General features: G+C 48.6%; 5 protein-coding genes across 5 annotated transcripts; 4 read left to right on the top strand and 1 right to left on the bottom strand.

Moving 5' to 3' along the window:
- Positions 1 to 1,524: 1,524 nt before the first annotated feature.
- On the top strand, positions 1,525 to 3,522 carry BP5553_03286 (Uncharacterized protein; the record flags this gene model as incomplete). The annotated part of the gene is made up of 3 exons (XM_032011909.1): positions 1,525 to 1,649; positions 1,767 to 2,446; positions 2,534 to 3,522. The coding sequence occupies 3 exons, from the start codon at positions 1,525 to 1,527 to the stop codon at positions 3,520 to 3,522; spliced, it is 1,794 nt and encodes a 597-aa protein (XP_031871602.1).
- Positions 3,523 to 7,299: 3,777 nt separating this feature from the next.
- Positions 7,300 to 8,273, top strand: BP5553_03285 (Heat shock protein 30; the record flags this gene model as incomplete). Its single annotated transcript, XM_032011908.1, has 2 exons — positions 7,300 to 7,625; positions 7,703 to 8,273. 2 exons carry the CDS (start codon positions 7,300 to 7,302, stop codon positions 8,271 to 8,273), a joined length of 897 nt encoding a protein of 298 aa, XP_031871601.1.
- A 1,837-nt stretch (positions 8,274 to 10,110) lies between these two features.
- Positions 10,111 to 11,610, bottom strand: BP5553_03284 (uncharacterized protein; the record flags this gene model as incomplete). The annotated part of the gene is made up of 1 exon (XM_032011907.1): positions 10,111 to 11,610. The coding sequence occupies one exon, from the start codon at positions 11,608 to 11,610 to the stop codon at positions 10,111 to 10,113; it is 1,500 nt and encodes a 499-aa protein (XP_031871600.1).
- A 407-nt stretch (positions 11,611 to 12,017) lies between these two features.
- On the top strand, positions 12,018 to 14,081 carry BP5553_03283 (uncharacterized protein; the record flags this gene model as incomplete). Its single annotated transcript, XM_032011906.1, has 6 exons — positions 12,018 to 12,648; positions 12,864 to 12,952; positions 13,016 to 13,415; positions 13,471 to 13,598; positions 13,670 to 13,908; positions 13,973 to 14,081. The coding sequence occupies 6 exons, from the start codon at positions 12,018 to 12,020 to the stop codon at positions 14,079 to 14,081; spliced, it is 1,596 nt and encodes a 531-aa protein (XP_031871599.1).
- Positions 14,082 to 15,223: 1,142 nt separating this feature from the next.
- On the top strand, positions 15,224 to 18,793 carry BP5553_03282 (Phosphatidylserine decarboxylase proenzyme 2; the record flags this gene model as incomplete). Its single annotated transcript, XM_032011905.1, has 5 exons — positions 15,224 to 15,403; positions 15,479 to 15,523; positions 15,596 to 17,672; positions 17,816 to 18,567; positions 18,614 to 18,793. The coding sequence occupies 5 exons, from the start codon at positions 15,224 to 15,226 to the stop codon at positions 18,791 to 18,793; spliced, it is 3,234 nt and encodes a 1,077-aa protein (XP_031871598.1).
- Between the last annotated feature and the right edge of the window lie 276 nt (positions 18,794 to 19,069).

The raw sequence follows: 19,069 nt of genomic DNA, 5'->3' as shown, positions 1-19,069 counted from the left end.
TTGGGTTCCGGACTGGTCCAACAGAATATTTAGCAGTGGTGCTCCTATCCTATGCCCAGCGGTGCCTTCATAACTTCAATGCCTGCCGAGAAAGGCAACACGAGTGGGTTGATGGCGACCTAAACAACCCAGGCGTGCTCATTGTCAAGGGTCATATCCTCTCCAGCATTTACAAAATCGCCGAGCACCACTGCCAAGATAATACATACTTTAAGTCCACAATACAGCAGTGCTTAAAACTAGACGGTTTGGCGGACTTCGTAAACTCTGAACTTCCTCGCTCAAGTAACGCACTGATATCTCGAGGGGCGGCCCAATGGAATGATCACGATCCAACAATCTATCCCCGGCGGAAATACCCAAATATACCCGCGACAGCTCTCCGAGATCTTCTCACCGATGGATCCTTCGTCCTGACGCAACCAACTGAGAAGACTAACACCAAAAGACCATATCCAAAGCCCAGAATTCCATCTCCGAGCTCCTACGAGACTACCGTTTAGAAGCGGCAAACCCTTTCAACGCCAAAATACCGAAGATGCGGTTTTATGGCGGTATATGCGGGACAAAGAAAGCATCGCGAGGGTAAGTCGCCATTTCTCATACAGCATCTCAATATTGGGCTGGGAATCTAGGATACTTGGATTTTTAGGAGGGCGATGTTGTGGTACTTTTGCAGGGAAGAAAAGCTCCATGCGTGTTCAGGAGGAAGAGCCATTAGTCAAGAGAGTATAGGGTTATGAGCCAATGTTATTTAGACGGCTGGATGTATAGTGATAATCCAAGAAAGTATAAGTGGTGGGAGAAAGAGCCGAAGACTTTTGCGCTGGTTTAACTGCTGACTGTAGCTCTTTTACAGAGAATGGTCTTCGTTGCCTTATCCAGGCGTTGGGTTTTTGGCGAATGAGTATGGTATGGTCCAAAAGCTAGCGTTATCGCTGTATTCTTAGAATGTTATATATTTTGCTAGATTCGTCAGAGACTCCGATTGAACGGAGTGCATTAAGGGGTAGTGGCTCGAGCGCCTAGGGTTGGGAAGAAAGGGGTAAAAATCACCTGTTTGCTTTTAAAAAGGAACCACCTAAGGTAGGTAGGTAGGGTAGTTATTAACGCCAATACTTCGTACTGGTATAAAATATAAGTGCACTCTAAAAAGGTATTAGTTTTATTAAGTTAATTCGTACGCAGGCACTTTGGTACAGTACAGTACCCGCCTAGTCCACACAGAAGCGCTTTCCACGGTCCCACCAACCATGGACCCGCAACGCGTGATAGTGGCTTGCAGATCACTGAGCGCCCGATCAAGCTTTTCAGCTCGCCGGCTATTGCTGCATACCTTGCATTTGCACCACTCCGGCGGAAGCCCATGATACGGTGCGGCTGAAATGGGCCAGCATACAGTATGTGAAACCGGACTTCCGCTTGTTAATTTGTCCTTCCTCGGTTGCACGATTGCAGTTTTGACGTTTCCTCTGCCCCCCAAGAATCTTCCGGCACACAGACTGCCCAGACATCGTCGCCTAAATGTCTCCAACAGGTGCTAGAAAAGACGTCAAGAAGTATGCATATTACGATCCCAAACTAAGGGAAGATGCATACGCGACCGGCGATATATATAGCAAGGAAAAGATTGATTGGGAAATTCCCAGGTATGTAGAGTGTTCTCAAGCTTGCGCAATATTGGACCGAATACCTCTCTGTTCATTCTACTACGTCTTTGGGATTTGACTCAGCCATCTGTTGAGTTATTAACCGCGGTTCCGTAGTTCCTCGACAAAGAGACCATACCTTGCACATGTCAAGTCTCTTTCATCGACATGGCCGTCCCTGAGACTGTTGGCCGATTTTATGGAGGTTACCACCTCGCCGATGCGATGGAAGGATATAAAAACAAATGAGCAAAAGCGCAACGAACGTGCATCGCGGACGAATGTGACAAGGTTAGATTATCTTGTCTCTGGCAAAGTAGTCCCACAGAGCTACAAAACCCCCGAGGCTCTAGAAACCGCGCTAAACGAGCAAACCGTAACGGACAAAGATAGCAAGCGGAAATTTCGCGTTTTTATCGTCGAGGACCTCTCACGAGACGTAATTGAGCTTCTAGGTGCACATTTAGATATCGAGCCCGCCTTTTTCCGGGAACAAATTTTTGACTATACTTGGTATAATACTCGCGATCGATGGGTAGATCCCCCGCGGCTTAATATCGTGACCAAACGGCAGCGATGGCTTCAGCTTCGTTTCACCACAGCGAGATATTTCAAGACAGCGGAATCTTTCAAGCAAGTGGTCGAAGAGTATAAGTCATTTAACGTATTGAGACGGCCCGAAGATGACCTTAATAATAAGGCGCTGTGGGATGAAAAAGATGCGATTGTAGGGTTGACAAGAACGAGGGCATCGTTTTGGTTAGGGAGCACAGATGGTCATCAGGGGGGACCTGTTGGTGAGTGCATCCCCACCTCCCTTGAAGTTCATACCAACGGCGCCGGTTCTCTGAGCGACTTGCCATGCTAATATATCTTAATCCCAGGCGTATTACTAGTCGACCCAACAGCCAAAGAAGGGTTCCCACTTTGGTACGGTTATCGAAACTGGGAAGAAACCCCTAGTATGCACGAAAAATGCCCACCTCGTGGGCCTCCACGCGGTTCTCTTTATAGTGATGTGATAGATTGGGCTCAGAAGCCAGTTGCTTTTCAGTCCCAACCAACCGCCGATCCAGCATCAGACGACTCAGACGTCCACATACCAATCCAAGCTCTGCTTTACATTGTCAGCTCTGAATGGCTCCAGATGTCTGAATATATTCGCACTCGCCTTGGCCAGATTGAGTGGGAAATCTCTTTCCCGGAACATTTCCTGAACAAGGGAAGCGACATCGATATTGCCCTAAAAAAGTTGCACGTGTGGAGGAGACTCGTACCTTTATACCGTGAGATGTTGACCGAGACACTTCAGCGGGTGTTCCAATTCCCTTGCCACCCAACTGGCCTGACCAGCAGTGCAACTAGCTTGGGCATGAATCGCATGAGCAATAATAATAGTAATGATCCCATTGCTGTCACCGCCAGCGGCGGTGATTCCGCCAGCAGCACCTCATCCAGGTCTTGCCAATGCCCAGTTAACGACTCAAACCGCACCGGACCCGGCCCGATTAATGCGTTGCGTGACGACTTTGCTCGAATTCTCCTATACATGGAGGAATACCAACAACGTATCGACCGCCTTACCTCCGTCGTCACGGCTATCATCTCGATTGCTGACTCGCGGCGCTCACAAGCGGATAATAAAAATGTCGCACGGTTAACATGGCTGGCAACTTTCTTCATCCCACTTAGTTTTATCGCAACACTATTCAGCATGCAAGAGGATATTGGGAAGTTGCAAGAAACTATTAAATGGTACTTTGCTGCGGCAGTGCCGTTGGCTTGCTTAAGTTTGGGATTTACGTTTCTGTTGGCTTTGCCTAGTGTTCATAGATTTGGTTCAAAGATTGCAAGAGGCGGTAATGACTTGTAACACGGCAGTAACCTCAGTACCTACCCTCTTGTTTAATATCAGAAGGGCGTTGGATATGGTCAAGTAGAGAGACGCGACCAAGGAACATCTGGGTTCATTTCCCCACAAGTTCGTAAACATATTTTGAAGTACGTGTAAACATGGGGACCTAATAGCACTATATTCAAAATACCATCTTGAGCTCGCGTCTCACAGAGATAAGAAGCCCGAACCAGTGGTATGCTGAATGTTACCTCGCTCCAGCATGTATTGGGCCTTTAATATCGTAGATTTTGAAGTCGTCGCGGACACGATGTTCCGAAAAATTGCTGGTGGTACAGCTGACTGTCCGGTGCTTCCTGCTTCGCTCAAAGCACTCTCATTATCACAGATTTTTGATGGTTATTAGCCTTACATGGTCTAGCATAGAGATATATGATATACCTTGTGAACCTCACTGGATAAAAGTCACCACATGCCCTTTCCGACTAGTCGCTCAATTGGTACCCTTCGTCTTGGTAGCCTGCCAATCTAATAACCATTGGGTTTAAGGGATATCCTTCCTGGGGCCAAGCAAGTTAATTGGAAAGTCCTATGGAGCCAGCTGGCGAACTTTCTGGGTGGCACATAGTTGTTTGGAGATTTTACACTCCCAGACTCTTCCTTAAGCGCTGACGCAGCACGCAAGTTGCTTTTGCTTTTACACCATTAAGGGCCGTGCTAAATGATTAGGTAGAAGAGCCCGCCTCTAAGGGCTGGCTTAATAAGTGACAATTAGCAGCAAGATCCGCTAATTGGCTAGGTGCCTGGGGACTGATAATCGGGTTGAAACTCCGAGCGGCAGCCCTCAAGCCCTTTTAATAGAGAGCTAGAGGTGTTCAATTGGGAAGCCACTTCATGGTAGAAATCCTTTAGAATCAGCAATCTAGGGCCAAGTGGCGGTCTCCCCTTCCGCTGTAGGCAAATAGGGAGTTTACAGCCCAAGGCTCAAGCTTTGAAGCTGGTGCTTTTGATCAAAGAAACAGTATGCAAAAGGTAACGGAACACTTATAGGCCTGCTCAATCAGGCTGCAGCCCGAACAGGTACAAAAGTTTACGCGCCTGTCAAGTTGATTCAGCATAAAGTGCCACCTGACACTTATCAGATATGTACTTAACCAACTGCTTAAATTTTCCTGTGACTCGCTACCAGAACAAGTTCGCTTTCTCACCGCATTTGAAGGAATTCGGAGACTCTCTCACACTCTTAAAGACAAGCTATTTATTGTTCGACATGTTTTAGTAGCACCGAGTGCGAACTCTTGTTGTCTTTGGTTCGTCGCGTTGGAGCGGGAGCCGTGACTCGAAAGCCTCGATTGCGTTTTTGAACCCGAAAGTAACTTAAGCAAGCTCAAGCAAATGACCCAGATCGTCCCTGCTAGGTCCAGACGGTTGCAAAATCTCAGTGTCTGTTAGGAAAGGGATGCTGCTTTTCAGGGCCAATGCTTAAATGCTGGAACTAGGCCCATCGCGTGCATGATAAATTAAGCGTTGAATAAAAGACGATACCTGACGTTGTGGTCAGTCAATAGCGCTGGATTTGGCTTTGACTCTGGAAACGAGGAAGGCCACGACCGAGATATCTCTAACAGCAAACAAATCTGATTTTGACGAGGCCTAGAGGGCCACCTGTACATAACTTTGAGATTGTAGGCTGCTGCGTGGCTTAATTACCTAGCTGTCGATGCAGAACGAAATTCTGAGCTAAAAAACCGTTTGGAAGCGATACCGCTATTACAAGGGTTGGTGGGCGTTTCTGCAATGCGCATTGAACCACTACTGACTAAAGCTTTTATAAGTTTTATTCCTCTCGCATGTTTTACAAGATCTGGTGTTCGGGAGAGCCAAGGTATTAGGTAACAACTTACACGTCACAACACCGCCACCTTTTAACACGTTGGACTATTCGTTGGTATTGGTGGAGGGAGAGCGACCTAAAGCAAGCATGGCAGCGTGATTACTACATACAAAGTACCTCGGTGTAAGCCTGTGTGACGAGGATGAATAGGTTTTGGATACTAGTAGGACTATAGGTGCAGATTTCCAAACAAACCCAGTTCCACAATGGCCTCACCTGCTACGCAAAGTCAGAGAACGAAGCCGGCTGCTAAAAACTTAAACGCCCCTATGTGTGAGACAGTGAGACAGTGAGACAATTGCACTTCAGTCTTCGATGCAGCCAGTGTGACATAATAGGGGGGATTTTATTCCTATTTGCTTCGAATTCGGGGGGCTATTAATGCCGTGTTCAATAACCCCGCGAAGAGGAAACTGCCATGTAAGTAGGTACAGAGTAAGGATATGATCCCCATAACCGCGCTGCTGCAACTCGCACGCCCGTGGCATCAATTGGGATATGTGGCCTGGCCTGGATTTTCAGGACGTCAACATCAGAAACCCGCTGTTCTACTCTAGACGAAGTCACTGAGCAGAGGGCACGGAGTATTCCCGATCGGCATTTGGATTCCGGCAGGTGGGGAAATATTTGTGGCGGGGGAGACCGGGGGTTTGGTTGGCGGGAAGTGGGCTCCGCGGCACGGGCCCCTGGGGTCATGGCAAGGGCACTGACGCTAACCACTACTGGACGAGGGCAAATGCTTACCGACCTAGGTGCCGGGGAGCTCGGTACTTGCTAGGTAGATAGATAGATCGAAGTACTCCACATAGAGTACTACATAAGGTGCGTAATGTATAGGGCATAGGGCATGTCAGGTCGTTAAGCTTTAGGCAGCACTACGAGGCTCGTTATTCGCTTTTGGGTATTCGTTTATACTCCGTATGAAGTGCGTAGGTAGGCAATGTGTGGTTAGTACACTGTACGTAGTAGAACTGATTATTAATGATCTCGCTTCGTACTCCGCATGTTGTGTTTTAGAACCGACGTCACCTAACATTCTGAACAATGGAATCCCATCAGCAAACGCCACAAGCACTGGGCACTATGTGCTTTCCAGTAACAATCCCGAATGCTCGGCATTCGGCATCGTCCTATAGATTCATCTTTAACTTCCGGGTCGCGACCAGTCGCCCGCAGAATACCCCAGAGTCTACAGTGTTACTGGCACACACACCCCTAAGAGCCTACCTACCCCGTACCTAAGTAGGTACTGTAAATGGATTATGTGTGGCAGTTGATGCGGCCTTGGTTCTCCGTGCTCGGTGCAGTACATGGTGCAGTACTTCGTACACGCTCTGCGAATCGAATGCAGCACATTCATGATACTGATCGCCAGTGCTTTGGCGTTGCATTGACAGCATTCATTTGTATTCCGATCATTCCGGGTTATGTCACCACCACTATCCATCAGTTTTCTCCGCTTCTTCCGAGATGCAAAAGTGGTGAGACTGTCACAGTACAGCTTGCGGGATATGGAATGGTCAAGCATTTGTCAGAGCCAAGTGGCGGGCGGCTTATCTAGCCTATCACTTTCCTGAACCAAGCCATCACATGTTGCAAAGAGATATCGTGACTCTCCAATTGCCGTTCAGACATGCCCAATCATCGAGATCAAGGTGGTCTGGAAGATTATGGAATTCCGAGGGCTCCGTGCTGAATGTGAGCCAACCCATTCTGGGTCTTCTGACTGTCGTCAGCGCAGAAAGGCCGTAGGTATATAGTTTCCAGTCAATCCACCGGTTTTCGCGTGCTCATTCTTTATTTTATAACTGTTATATTAAGTCCCACACTCCTAGTTTAACCTTCCTCTCACACAGGAAGCACACTAGCCCAACAAATCCGGAACTCAGCCCATCCTCAAAATGAGCGTCCTCTTCCCGCGCACTAATCACGCCCTCGTGGCTAACCCTCCCGTGGGAGACACCCATCTGACCACCAGTAGCTCAGACTGGCTCTGGGCTGTAACGGCCTGCTACTGTGTGGGTGTTCTTATCGTCGCCGGTTGGGCATATGTTGCTCGCGCGGGCGAAAAGGTGTTCCACTATCTCTTCACCATATCTCTTCTAGTTGGGTCAATTGCCTACTTCGCCGCCGCGTCCGATCTTGGGAATGTTCCCATCCGAGTCTCGAATGACAATTCCAGGTACCCCGGAACCAGACAAATCTCCTACGCTAAATATATATTCTGGTACGTTTAACTGCACAGTGATCCCTTGTCCAATACGTTTTGTGTGATACGCATGTATGCCAACTCTTGACCAATAGGATCCTGGGTTGGACACCTCTCGTCATTGCCCTCGGCCTCATCTCCGGCGTCAGCTGGGCTACGATAATCTATAACGTCGCCTTGATGTGGACATGGATCGCATCCTGGCTCAGCGGCGCCCTAGTAGCGTCACACTACAAATGGGGCTTCTACGTCTTTGGAATCTTCGCCTACCTCTTGCTCGGCGTGTCGCTTCTACACACCGGCAGCATCACCGCTCGCCGTATCGAAGTCTCAGGACAGTATCTCGGCGTCACAGGCTGGGTTGTATTCGTATGGATGCTGTACGCCATCGCTTGGGGTCTCGATGATGGCGGAAACCGCATTAGTGTCTCAGATGGTTGGATCTTCTGGGGTATTCTAGATGTTGCACTGGTCCCGCTAACCAGCTTGGCTATTCTATTCCTGGCTACGCGATGGGATTACCGCAACTTGAACCTCTATTTCACACAGTATGGGCGTGTTGCCCAGGGTGGTACCTATCCTGAAAGAGAGAAGGCCCACCCGGTTGCTCCTGCTGATACTGCTGCGGCAGATACCACTGCGCCAGTGGCCGCAACTGAGGTGTGATTGAATTAAGTGGAGGGCAGATGAGTGGATGGTTTGAGGTGACAATGGGCGGTCTGACTTCATTGCGAGTGTGGAAGGTGATGAGCCATGATATTGGAGCTGGATATGGGGGTTTATTTGAGGCGCTACTCTACGTTCGTTGCAGCCAGGCCTACGAAGCAAATGGGTGTAATGTATAATTGTCCTAGCGATTTTCTCGGCTTGAGGTTAGGTGTTAAAGGATGCCATGAGATGCTGCGTAGCGTATATACCCTTTTCAAACTCATTGTATACACATTGGGGAAATAAACATTCGCTTGGGAACTACTAAGAGATATCTTGCTGCCAAGTGTTTTCTAGTGCCACCATTCAAATTCCGGAAGCTGCTCGAGAATCCAGTTTCTTCCCCCTTTGACAACCGAATGAATTTTACTAGCCACCTAATTACCAAGAGTGCTATAAAGGGGACAGTCATATGGCTGATCTGGTTCCCAGGGTGCCACACTAAGGTGGCATACTTGAGCATATATCTGCCCCACACAGTCCACACTTTAGTATTCACAAAAGATCACCAACAAATCCGTTAGCAGACCCAAAAAACGAAGTTATCGCCTGTAGTGATGCTCTATAACTAAGTCACATAAAATCTCAGGCATATCAAAAGTCATTCTACTCTTAACCACCACACAATCCCTAAAAACGTTGATCACACTTCCTCTTCCCCAAAAGCCTAAAAGCCAATTCTGTTAGTGGCCTTGTGTTGTGTAAAAAACTGTACTAAAAGTCCTCTGATGACTCTGGCTGGTATTGTCAACAATACAAACCACCAATCTGCAAACTGAGCCGCTAGCCTGATACAGCATCGCAGTGCTAAGCTCAAAAATTAGAGGTCTGGGAAACGGGAGAAGTCCAAATAAATCATATGCTAAGGAGGACCACTCTAGAACCGCGCAAGTTAAACCATGGTATTAGTCTCGCTAGTATTGACTTCCAATTCACAAATTTTGTCCACAAATTCACCTCGCGTTGCATTGAGTAGTAAGAACGGGATTCCTGTATGATGAAGGGTATGCGACTCTGTGTCACTGCTAATGGGGTTAATGGATGGTTCGTGATAAAGGATTTGAGGATGAGAGATTGGAAGGAGTAGTAAAGGAAGCATACATAGGTAGAATAATCAACCTCCACTGTAGCTGCCTAGGATGCGAGAAGAGAGTACAAAATCTGCTAGTACTAATAGCGTCTTCCATTAAGGCATCACCTGGTTAGTCAAGAATAGGGGCACTAACTTGGGATTTCACTTTAGGAAAAATAATGTAAATCTAGGGGTTTGGTTACAAAAGAAGAAACAAGAGGAGACGCATAATCTTGGTCGATCGGGGTATTGGTAAAAATATGCTAACACATGGGCCAACCGGCCGATTGTTGAGTTAAGAGAGACATCATCGCAAAACAAGAGATTCTCCTGTACGGACATGACAATATATGCTTGGTAGTGTGTGTATCGTACAGGGAGGGAGCGTGGGTGCAGGGAAACCTCAGTAGGGTCTATGCCTAACTTACAGACTTATTAGAGGAATGCTTCTGAGCAAGTTGACTCACTACGGCATTTACGAGGATAGATCTGCTTATGTGCCAGGGGGTCACTATTCCTATGTCTTATCCACACACTGATATGAAATTGCCAGTGAGGGTTCCAAGCCTAGGTACGATGAGGATGCGGAAAGAAAAGGAGCTCTCAAAACCATTTGAAGGAGGAGATATAATTCCTGTTCTAAAAGCATCCTTGCCCTCCCTCCACTTCCTCCAACGACCACGTACTAGCAACTAACCATACCTTACCCAATATCCCGCCCTATCAACGACCCCTACCCTTCGATAACTGCTCTGCTTTAGAGAAATACTCATGTTTACGAGTAGCCCAATCTGGAAGGGCATGTGCGCCTCCCTGGTACGTGCACCCTGATGCTTCCTGGAGCTCTTCGAACCTCCTCAAGAGCGTGGCAGCATCTGGACGTCTATCGGGGTACCATTCCGTTGCTCGCAAGATGGCCTCACGCAGCTCTGGCGAATAAACCGGAGGAACTGGAAGTGGATATCGATTCCTTCGACATATTTGCCCACCACCCCATTCATTCCAAGAAACTAGTGGAGGCCTGGAGGCACCGTCAAGGTGGTCGGTGCCCGCCTCATCTCGACAGGCACACAGATTGTAAATGCACACTCCAAGAGCCCATATATCCGACTTGCCACTGTGTCGATAGCCATTTGGGAAGGTGGTCTTCTCTAGTGAGGTTCTTGGATATGACTCATAACAGAGTTCTGGCGCAAAGTAAATATAAGTGCCTAGGATTCCCCCGGTTTTTTGATGATGATCAGCATCGGGATGCCAATAGGGGCGGTCCTCACATGCAAGACCAAAGTCACTCAAGACGCAGTAGAAATACTTTGTAGACCCTACAGTGGCTCTTGACCGGAGAAGAACGTTGTCTGGCTTGAAATCGCGGTGGATAATTGGAGTCCAACTTTTATCCATGAGAACGTTTCGCCTATGCAGAAGGCTGCTTCCCGTCTGAAGATATGCCAAAGCATCCAAAAGGCCGCCAAATACATGCCATACAAACGGCTCGGGTGGTCGAGGCTTTGGATTGATGTTTCCACGCTTGAAGTAATCACCAATAAGGTCCTTTAAAGATCCTCGATCGCAAAACTCGATATACACTGATGCGTCTTTCAATGTAGATGTCTCGATAAGAAAAGCGGCCGAGTACGAAGTGAGAGCTGAATGTTTCACCTGCCGAAGCATTTTGATCTCTTTCTTTCCGAACGAAACACCTTCCGATTTAAACCTTTTCTCGATGTAGAGTTTGTTCGGTATATTCTTGATGCGGACTACATAAACCCCGCCATTCATACCACCAACCGTGCCATCCCCGGGATCAATAGTATGTATCCTCTCATACTTATCGCGGATATCATGGTTCTCAATCGGTGACCGTTGCATGGTAGCCAGGTCGATATTGTTATTCCTCTGGGATGACGCCGCTATCCACAGCTCTCTTGGAGCTGCTTTTGATTGATACTGCAAAGTCTGGTCCATGTACCGAGGATCTCTGCTTGTTTGTTCCTTAGTTTCTCTGTTGTAATATCGGAAGGACCGAAATTCTTCTCCATAGATAAGCATGAGGATCCACGGTTTCGGTAACCCCCCTAGAGCTGGGTGGTTGTAGGTGGTTTCTTGGGCCTTTATAAAGTACACCCGGTTTGCATTATCGAGATTGAAGCTCCAACCTTGGGGAAGGCTTTGAAGCTCTGGGCAGGCTTGTTTGGCATTCTCCATAGCTGCTATGTCGGACATGGTGCCTTGAGATGGTCGGTGGGAGTGGAGCAAGGGGCAGTTGTTCGTTCGACGATGGCTTGGAATACCGTTGGAGTAAAATTAACACTCCATACACCAAATCACTGACACAAGAGAATTGCCCGTTAGAGTAGAGAGTGATAGGCAAATACCAAGCTCTGGTATGTTTCAATCACACATCAATTCACCAACAAGGCGAATCACGAGAGTATAGTAACAGCACGGGGTGTGAATAGGGGTGTCATACCTGGGTTTAGGGCTGAATAGACTCCTCGCAAGTTAATCATCCTAACACAAATAAAATAATGGATAACTGCACTATCGCTGGCAGCGCTAGCATATAACAAACGAGCTTTCAGATATTTTAGCTTTGTAGCCGTCAAAGCCCACAGTGCCCTCTGGCAACCATGATTAAGTCCTGGAGCGATGATCTACAGGGAAAACAAATTTTGGCAGGAGGGTCAACTATAGCAAATGTTTATGGTCATAATACCTCGCAGAAAGAATCCGATACATTGAGCGGCATCCCAACTATGGACGGCGACGGCGATGGTGACATTGAGATTCATAGGGATGAAAATATGGAGAATGTGGAAACTCAAAGTCTGAGGCCAAAACGGAGCAGCAGTCAATACAGCCAGAGCTTGTTTAGCAACCAAACGGATGATGCCTCTCGGATCAACACAGACTGTCCACGGGAGGATGAAGAGACCGGGGAAGAGAGGCTTGAAAGATGGAAACAATTCTTCAACCACAGACCCTTGATGAGATGTCTGGACGACGGCGATGGCGATGAACTTCTAGCTGAGCTTCTCTTCAATAGACTGTATGAAGAGGTGCGCGTCAAGGCGATTGGTATGGGTGGTTCTAAATATAGGGGTGAGCTGCAAGCCAGAGCTTTCTGGGACAATGTGAGGGGCCAGCTTAGAGTCAACGATGACGAGATCTTCCATGCCTGGCCTTATACTTATGTGGAACACGAAGAAGAGCACTTTGTGCGAGGCTTCCGGAAGTTCAAGCTTGGTAGCAGACGAATCAGTCGGTGGTGGAAAATGAAGACATGATCTCGGATCGCTGATTCGTTGCGAAGGAAGGCGAGAGAGAGAAGCATTTAATCTGATGGATATTAAAGCGCTGATTTGACGGATACGATGTACGGAAGGTCGTTTTTATACTAAACGAATCTGATGATCTTGAGCAGCTTAAAGGCTGGAGTTCAGTAGCCCCAAAGTTGCGCCGCTGCTTATTTTTAGCACGCCCACCACCATACTTCCGAGAATCTGCCGCAACCACCGTCTCCAAACACGTATTTCGACAGTATTGGAGTACATGGTTATACTTCGTATGTATTCTGGACCGCCCCGTACAGCGCCACTATCCCCGCTCATACAATTACAATACTCAGCACGTCATGGACCCATTTTCTGTCGAGGGTGAGCTGCTCAACTTGGCCAACCACTTCTATCAGGGCCAATGGCAGCAAGTGATTGATTTCGACATCAGCGGCCTGTCCCCCAAGAATGCCCTTCCGGCCCGCATATTTTCCCTTCGCGCCCAGATAGCCCTCGGACACGCAGAGGATGTCATTTCAGATGTCCAGGGAGAGTCGGAGCCGGAGCTGGTTGCAGTTGGTGCGCTGGCTGAGTTTGCCGCGGGAAATGAAGCAAAAGGATTGAAGGTTGCGGAACAGCTGGCCGCTGAGTCGGCAGACAACGCTGCTGTCCAGGTTGTAGCAGGGACGGTGCTGCAAGCTTCGGGGAAAAGCGAGGAGGCCTTAGCTTTGCTTGCACAGCATCAAGGAAGTCGTATGTCCTCCTGGGAACTGATTATTTCATCAGGACTTGAGCTAACCGATACCAGTTGAGGCAGTTGCTCTAATCGTACAAATCCACCTTCAACAAAACCGCAATGATCTAGCTATCAAGGAGGTACAAGCAGCTCGAAGGTGGGCCCAGGATAGCCTACTTGTAAACCTAGCGGAATCCTGGGTAGGAATGAGAGTGGTGGGTTTCATGAAGGATATCCCAAATATTCGTACCTAGCTTACACAGGATTACAGGGGGGAGAAAAGTACCAGCAAGCATTCTACGTTTTCGAGGAGCTTGCGCAAGCTCCTGCCACATCGTCAACCCAAAGCCTAGTATCACAAGCCGTAGCGGAGATCCATCTTGGTCGATTAGAGGAAGCAGAGGCAGCTTTACAGCAAGCGCTAGCTAAGGATCCCAAAGACGCGGATGCTATGGTTAATAACATTGTCCTTAATGTGATCGCAGGCAAGGATTCCCAGGAGCTGAGAAGGTCTGTTGCTCTGATATCTCCCTAGCAGTCATAGCTTGTTGCTGACCAGCTCGTCTGTTTACAGCACCTTGTCCGCAGTTACACAGGAACATCATTTCCTCCAAGACCTCGAAGAAAAGAGCGGATTATTCGACAAGGCCGCGACTAAGTACTCTGCGAAGGTTGCGGCATAGATTCCAGAAACGGCACGAACTTGGCGTTGGGAAGGAGTTCGGATTCGAAACGATGTCGGTTAGGTGACATAGAAACGGCTTAACACTGCCCATATTTTGAATATCTTGAAGTCTTCTGGGATGTGGAGATACAAGCAATACCGACCTGCCATCCCATAGCTTTGGAAAGGAGTTTATCCTGTGTGGGCCTTAGTTGCACAGGGTCGCGCGCAAAATGGCGCACCCCATCATACATTCCAGACTTGCGCGTCCCCGGTCATCAAGTCAACATAAACCCCCACATGCTCGTTCGCTGAATCTCCTGGCCTCACAGTCAATCATTCCGCGGTTATATCTGCCATCCCATCCCATCTCTCCACTCCGTATATTAATCAATATTATATTCGATACCCGCCCGTACTTCCGTCTCCCACTTTTAGGGGTGCCGAAGATTACCCGCTCCACCACCCCGCGTCGAATCGCAGCCCGACTCTCACTACTTTGTGCTACTTCGTACTAAGTTCCTAGCACAAAATAATAAAGAATACTGACAGAAACCTGTCAGGACGACGTACGGAGTAGTGTGGATGTGTGGTGGTTCTGGTGCTAATTATATACTCCGCCCCCAAGGACGTATGCAGAGTAATACTAATACTATACTGTAACTGTAACTGTAACTGTAACTGTACTGTACATGTACCTAGGTACTGCGGTATAATAAGAAGCTGACGTACTGTACTATACCTGCTGTATCTCGTATTGTATTCTCACTCTCTCACAAGCACAAGCACACGCACCTGAAGTTGTTTTTGTGCTCTTTATCCGCCTCCCTTCCCACTCCTCTCCTCTCACACCGTCGCCCCCAGATCGGCCCAATCCAACGCCAGGCGCCCATCAACAGCGCCAACAGCAACCATATACACACCGCTCTCTTCCCTCCAGCGACACGCTGGCCCAGGTCGCCCTGCCAATGAATGCCAATGCCCCGTTGCTCTTAAGCTGAGCCAGGACACCTCCCTCCCAATTCCACTACTCACCCGCTCACCCACTCACCCTCCCGCTCGCATCGCATCGCACCGCAATCACACCCTGCCCGCCCCTCCGCCCAGCAACGACAGCAACCCGTATCTTTGCGGCGGCGCTCGACCAGAGAACACTGCACCATGGTGCGCAACATCTTGCCCAACCGTCTTAAATCATACACGAGCCATAGCACGAACAACAGTCGAAGCACCAGCCCGATCCCCAGCATGAAGAAGGTTCCGTCCGCATCGGGAGGCCCGGACGCCAATGCGGAAGCTCCCAGGGCCAATGGATTGACCTTGAAGGTCGTGGCGCTGAAGGTAAAGGAGGCTCCTTCGTGAACCAAGACCAGCTCTTGCATCCCATCCCAATTGCTTTGCTGATAAAACCTACAGGCCCGCGATCTTGCGGCGAAGGACAGGAGCGGCACTTCGGATCCGGTGAGCAATGACTGCCATTCTCAACCCCCAATTTCGAGGCGAGAAATAAAATAATGACTCTTGGAATTGCAGTATCTCGTCCTTACACTTGGCGATTCAAAGAATGCAACTCAACCCGTACCCAAGACCCTAAATCCAGAATGGAATGTCACCGTCCAATTCCCTGTCTCCGGCGCCAATTGTCTACTTCTCGACTGTGTCTGCTGGGATAAGGATAGGTTTGGGAAAGACTATCTTGGCGAGTTTGATCTCGCTCTGGAAGAGGTCTTCTCCGGGGAGGTGACCGAAGTCGAGCCTACGTGGTATCGGCTTCGAAGCAAGAGGCCAGGTGGGAAGAAAGATAGCAACGTATCTGGAGAGGTCCAACTTCAATTCAGTCTATTCGACTCGACGAATCTTGCCGCTTCTCCCTCTCAGGTCCTGGACAAGTTCCGTACCCTGGCAGGCGTCGCACTTTCCGATGTCGGTACCCCGACAAGGCTGACGAGTACGAATGATGACGAAGATGGGGAATATTTTGACGAGGACGAAGAGCCTAGCGATGAGACCGACGATCCCACAAAACCCGAGAACATCGAAAAGAAGAGGCGCAAGCTACGCCTTCGCAGATTGCGAAAGAAGAAGCAAGCGAGTGCCTATGAGTTCAATAGCGAGAGCGAAGTCGTCGGCATCGTGTTCCTTGAGATCGGGAAAATTACGGATCTCCCGCCAGAACGGAATATGACCAGGACATCATTTGATATGGACCCGTTTGTTGTTGCTTCCCTAGGCAAGAAGACATACCGCACCCGGGTTATTCGGCACAACCTCAACCCCGTTTTCAACGAGAAGATGATTTTCCAAGTCCTGAAACACGAACAGGCATACTCGCTGTCCTTTACCGTGATTGATAGGGACAAGTTATCAGGAAATGACTTTATTGCTTCCACAGTCCTCCCTCTGAAGGAGATCACTGATACCGCCCCAGTGGCTGATCCCGAAACTGGCCTCTATGCCCTGGACCCTCCAGACGCTAGTGGTCCCCTAGAAAAGCAGAACAGATCTCGATTCAAACTGCCAATGTCGCGATCGGCGTCATCACAGAGTTTAAATAAGTTGACCCGACCGACAGTACCAGTAACCAAGTCCAGCTCCAGTCTTATGGTAAGCGGTAGCAGCTCTGGTGCGGCTACGCCAACACAGTCGTTGGCGCCAACATCAGTTCCTACCGATCTTCAGCAAGGGGAAAATTCCCCACCATCCAATGCTGTTGATGATGAAGAAGGGCTCAATAGCCGAGGCGATCCTAATTTGCATCCGTTTACAATCCAGTTAAAATTAAAGAATGCCGAGAAATGGGAGGAGAAGCACAGCCCAGCTCTATATATCAAGGCCAAATATGTTCCATATCCAGCTCTTCGTCAACAATTCTGGAGGTCAATGCTTAAACAATACGACACTGATGAGAGTGGCCGTATCAGCAAAGTTGAGCTCACTACGATGCTGGACACCCTCGGCTCGACTCTCAAGGAGTCTACAATTGATGGGTTCTTTAAACGCTTTGGACATCACTCCGCAAACGGGGATGAAGGGAATGGTGACTTGAGCTTTGACGAAGCTGTGATCTGTTTGGAAGACCAGCTTCTTGAGAGATCCAAGCCGCAGACGATTGGGGATAAAATCCGAAGCCACATTACTCCGCACCTCGGTGGCACAGCCGGGAAAACCCCAACCACGTCTGATATCAGCACAACTGACTCCAACCCAACCTGCGAGACCACTGTAGTGATTGAGCAACCTGACGCCCAGAATGTTGAAGATCTGAGCACCCCGGGTGAGGAAGGGGAATTCTTGGACCGAGATGATCTCAACGACAAGGGCGAAGAACATGTCGTCGAAGTCCGTGAATGCCCAATCTGCCACCAACCGCGTCTTAACAAACGCTCTGATACCGATATCATCACCCATATCGCAACATGCGCAAGTCAAGATTGGCGTCAAGTCAATAATATCGTTATGGCTGGGTTTGTAACATCAAGTCAGGCTCAGAGAAAATGGTATTCTAAAGTGATCACAAAAATTTCTTATGGTGGTTACAAGCTCGGGGCCAATTCTGCCAACATTCTTGTCCAAGACCGCATCACTGGTCAGATTAATGAAGAACGCATGAGTGTGTATGTCAGGCTGGGAATTCGGTTGCTATACAAAGGACTGAAATCTAGAGACATGGAGAAAAAGAGAAGTATGTCTTTTCGAAATTTATATACAATTGATTTTCGGCGTATATTAGAATGGTCGCTGACGTAACATCAGTTCGGAAACTGCTTCGGGGCCTGAGCTTCAAGCAGGGCGTCAAATACGACGACCCCGCTTCCAAGGCTGAGATTGGGAAATTTATTAATTTCCATCAGCTAGATATGAGCGAGGTCCTTCTCTCGACCGACCAGTTTAAGAATTTCAATGAATTCTTCTACAGAGCACTGAAGCCCGGTGCGAGGCCTTGCTCTGCTCCGGACAACCCAAAAATTATAGTTTCACCGGCCGATTGCCGATCCGTCGTTTTCAATAGAATGGATGAAGCGACTAAAATCTGGGTCAAGGGCAGAGAATTCTCTGTCGAACGGCTACTTGGGAACGCTTACCCGGAAGACGCCAAGCGTTATACTAATGGTGCATTGGGAATCTTCCGTCTCGCTCCTCAAGATTATCACCGTTTCCACATCCCCGTCGATGGCGTGATGGGCACTCCCAAGCCAATTGAGGGAGAATATTACACCGTCAACCCTATGGCCATCCGGTCTGCGCTCGACGTCTATGGCGAAAATCTTCGAGTGGTTGTACCGATTGACTCGGTCGCCCATGGAAGGGTTATGGTAATCTGCGTGGGTGCCATGATGGTAGGTAGCACGGTCATCACTCGCAAGGCTGGCGACCATGTCAAGAGAGCAGAGGAACTTGGCTATTTCAAGTTCGGAGGCAGTACCATTCTCGTCCTGTTCGAAGAAGGCGTTATGCGCTTTGATGATGATTTAGTGGATAATTCGAACGGGGCGTTGGAGACTTTGGTAAGTTTCCCGACTACTCCTATATAATACATGCTGATAATGGCAGATTCGAGTCGGCATGTCCATCGGGCATCACCCTACACAAGGACAGCATACGCCTGATATGCGGAAGAAAGAAGAAGACATCTCAGAATCCGAGAGGGCAGAGGCGAAGCGCCGGATTGAGGGAAGTCTCGCGCCGGATGGTTCTGATTCTTCAGCTTCCACGTCTAATCTTGCGGGCTAGTCGCATGGTATAATGCTGGCTTGGGAATGCTGACAACGAAGTATCAATTTAATAGACTTTAGAGTGCTTGCCTTGGGTAACGCGTGCTGCATTTGTTGACTGGCTATCGAGAGAGAGAAAAAAGATAGGAGGTTATGCATGGGATAGAATGGCATTTATGACGAATCAGTAGGTGGCATGGAGAGGCTGCTTGTTGAGGAGACAATCGAAAAGCAAAATACAAAGATATGATGTTATGTCTACGCGATGCATATGTCTGGACACATGGGTATTAAT

The sequence above is a fragment of the Venustampulla echinocandica genome (assembly GCF_003357145.1).
Source record: "Venustampulla echinocandica strain BP 5553 chromosome Unknown scaffold_1, whole genome shotgun sequence".
Lineage (NCBI taxonomy): Eukaryota > Fungi > Ascomycota > Leotiomycetes > Helotiales > Pleuroascaceae > Venustampulla > Venustampulla echinocandica.
This window is presented reverse-complemented; position numbering and strand designations above follow the sequence as displayed.